Below are 3,174 nucleotides of genomic sequence, written 5' to 3' on the forward strand. Positions count from 1 at the left end.
GGGATTCTACGTGGTAATAGATTATAGCTATATATAATATCCACTTCACTATTCAATTCAACCTTTAAATATTTTTAACTTAAAATTTTATAAAATATGAGTCTGATTCTTTTTGAACCCGATCTTAAAATATCAAGGTTAAATTTTTAGGCTCTTTAACATTCATACGTATACATAGATTGATTGTGTTTGGAACAAATGGTTTTTTAATGTGACTTAAATTTCCGGGGAAATTACTCCATTTCCTGTAAATTCCCGACTCTGAAAAGATTAAAAGAGTTCACTGATGGAAAGGAAAACTGCACGACTTGAGACAACAAGGCCCATTCTAGAACACGCAAATCTAAGAGAAATATTACAGTAGTTATTTTAAAATTTACTTTCTCTCCATTTTCAAACATAGGACACTGTGAACTTGTCGAATTCTCTGGTCATATAGGCCGTCAAGCCGTGCCATAGAATTTTACAGGAATTCAAAGAGGCAGATGCCATTGTCCAAATATATAGCACCGTATACATTTTTCTCTCAATTTGCTTTATGGTATTTATATGTTCATCTGATTTTTTTTTTTGACTTTCCCCGTAATGATGATAGTATCCAGGATACAATCAGGTGCTCCTCTGTTGAAGAACCTTTATTTATCCCTAAATATGTGCATTTGGGAATTGGTCCCTTCTAAAACACATGAATTAGCTAGCTGATTATCATCGATCTAACTGCATGCGTCCTTGCTTGGCGCCGATCGAATGCATGGACACGCCGGAAATCACGTAGAGAATTCTTGGAAGCTTCGGCAGCAGCCGGTATGGTACATGCTCTCTCGAGTGTTCTGGGCCAAATGCACCCGGCCGTACCCCACAGGAAATTAAACACATCAGCGAGTATTAACTCCATCTTTCTATGTAATAAGCACGTACAAAAGATCGATTATTTCTTTAATCCAGCAAGTTGGCGATCGATCAAATGATTGTTCGTCCACGATCGATCGAGTTAATCATCATCCATGATCCATATATATATATTCTTCTACCATGGATCGAGAGTTAGTCGGGCTACTATCAGCATATATAATAGAAATTAGGGGGCAGCCGGGTGTATATTCTGGCCTTCAGCTCCAGATTAAGCTAGTCACTGCATGCGACAATGTAATGATCCACGCAGACATAGCGGCATTCCGAAATCGGATCGATGATCGGACTACTTCTTCTTCCGCGCCGACGACGGGCCGTCGGCGTCGTGGTTCCGGAGCATCTCCTGCAGCACCTCGTCGTCGAGGTACTCGAACTCGATCACGTCCCGGCCGCCGGGCTGCTGCTGTTGCTGCTGCCTGGAGGAGGAGCCGGAGCCGGAGCCGCGGGAGGCGGCGGCGTAGACGCGCGCGTCCTCGGGGAAGTTGAGGACGGCGCCGGCGCCGCGCATGGAGTAGGCGGAGCGGTCGTACGCCCTGGCGGCCTCCTCGGCGGTGTCGAAGGTGCCGAGCCAGATGCGGACGCCGTGGCGGCTCGAGTCGCGGATCTCCGCCGCGTACTTGCCCCACGGCCGCCGCCGGACGCCGCGGTACTTGGTCGGCTCGCCCTCGCCGCCGTCCATGCCGGCTCTGCTACTGGTGGTGCTCGATGTGGCGAATTGACAGCGGCGCTGGTGTCTGTTGCGAATTGAATCGAACTGCTCGGATGGTACGGTGGCGGGGGTGGTGGCGGGCGGGGCGGCAAGCAGCGGGACTGAATGGAATGGAAGAGGAAGGCGCGCGGGGCGGGGGGTTTAAAAGGGCCAGGGAAGGTGCATGGGAAAGGGATATCGAGGGTGGGCCCTGCACGTGCCTGCATTGGTTCCTTCCTTTTGCTTCCAAAACAAATGCCGGAGTACTACAAGATTTCGCCCGCTATTCCACCACTATATTTATGATGATGGTGATGATCTCTGCATCCATCAGGTTTTTCTGTGGAGGGAAGAGGCCGGGGAAATGGGGAATAGAATCGATCGATCGGCTGATCGAACTGGACAAATGGATGGAGCAGAATCGAATCATCGTACCTCGGTCGTCGACTCCTTTTCCTCACTCCCAAGCTTGGTTCAACCGCCCTCTATTGGTGGCTGGTGGCTGCTGCTGAGTAGCAGGTCCAAATTTCTCCTTTTCATCTCTTCCCATCCTTTTGTATACTGATGATGATACTAGTAAGTAGTAATACAACGAGTTTTGTTCCTTTCCCCGGGTATATGTGCTTGGGCCTACACAATCTTATTCTGGCCCTTGGTCAGCAACATCTCCTTATTTTTTTTCTTGATTTTCCACTACTCGGAAATTGAATTTTATAGATGGTGCAAAACAGGAAATAGGTAAAACTGACCGGAAAATTAGGAAGAATTATTTCCTTGATAGTGTGTTTGTGCAAAAGCCACAAGTAAATTACCTTTTTCATGTTTGATTGCTTGAACATATAGGTTAATGATATTTTTCCTATGTGTTTGTTAATTTTCCAGTGCTTGCGAAAACTATGGCAGGACAATTTATAATTTTCATGTGTGCTCATCTATAAGTGTAAGAAAAATCTCCCACCCATAAGGATATTGCGGTTTTCAGTAGTGTTTCTTCTCTTTACACTTGAAATCCACCATGGGTCACGTAGAAAAGTAACATAAAGAAGAAACAAAAAATACTCACTTTCTTATCGTATGTTTATCCTCGTCCGCCATCTTATACATGTTGCAAATGAGCAATCGGAACATACATGCCAAAATCAACGTTCAAAAAATATGGCGCTCACCCATTACATGTGCGAGTGCATTTTAGGGTTGAGAGGTTTTGAGAAGGGGTTACCAATGCTGGCATGTTGTGCCTCTAAGTAACCTCCACCAACCTTCGAATACTCTCTCGATCCTTAGAGTTTGGACTGCTCCAGTAGTCTCCCAATAGACATATCAATCCCTTTTTTATCCCTAAACTTTCCCCACTCTCCAAATCAGCACTCCACAATGGAAGAAAACCCCTCCTCCCCAATAGCTCCCCCACTACCGTTTGGCCGGCATGCCAATAATCGGCGCCCTTCATCTACTCATGTGCCTTTGTCACACCATGATTCGGTGATGAGGGACACCACGTGGAGCCAGAGCTGGGGAGAAGGAGGGGTTCGACTCTGCAAGTGGCCATGATGCTTGGTGGTGAGAAATGGATT

The 3,174-nt window shown here is 46.4% G+C and overlaps 1 protein-coding gene across 1 annotated transcript; it reads right to left on the minus strand.

Annotated features, from left to right (window-relative positions):
* Positions 1-1,040: 1,040 nt before the first annotated feature.
* On the minus strand, positions 1,041-1,591 carry LOC112883377 (ethylene-responsive transcription factor ERF096-like). Its single transcript, XM_025948671.1, has one exon. The coding sequence runs from the start codon at positions 1,589-1,591 to the stop codon at positions 1,199-1,201; it is 393 nt and encodes a 130-aa protein (XP_025804456.1). The 3' UTR covers positions 1,041-1,198.
* Between the last annotated feature and the right edge of the window lie 1,583 nt (positions 1,592-3,174).

This window comes from Panicum hallii, chromosome 2 (assembly GCF_002211085.1).
Source record: "Panicum hallii strain FIL2 chromosome 2, PHallii_v3.1, whole genome shotgun sequence".
NCBI classification, from domain to species: domain Eukaryota; kingdom Viridiplantae; phylum Streptophyta; class Magnoliopsida; order Poales; family Poaceae; genus Panicum; species Panicum hallii.

Excerpts from the sequence above, each read along its gene's own strand:
- LOC112883377 (XM_025948671.1), bottom strand. The coding sequence starts at position 1,591 with ATGGACGGCGGCGAGGGCGAGCCGACCAAGTACCGCGGCGTCCGGCGG.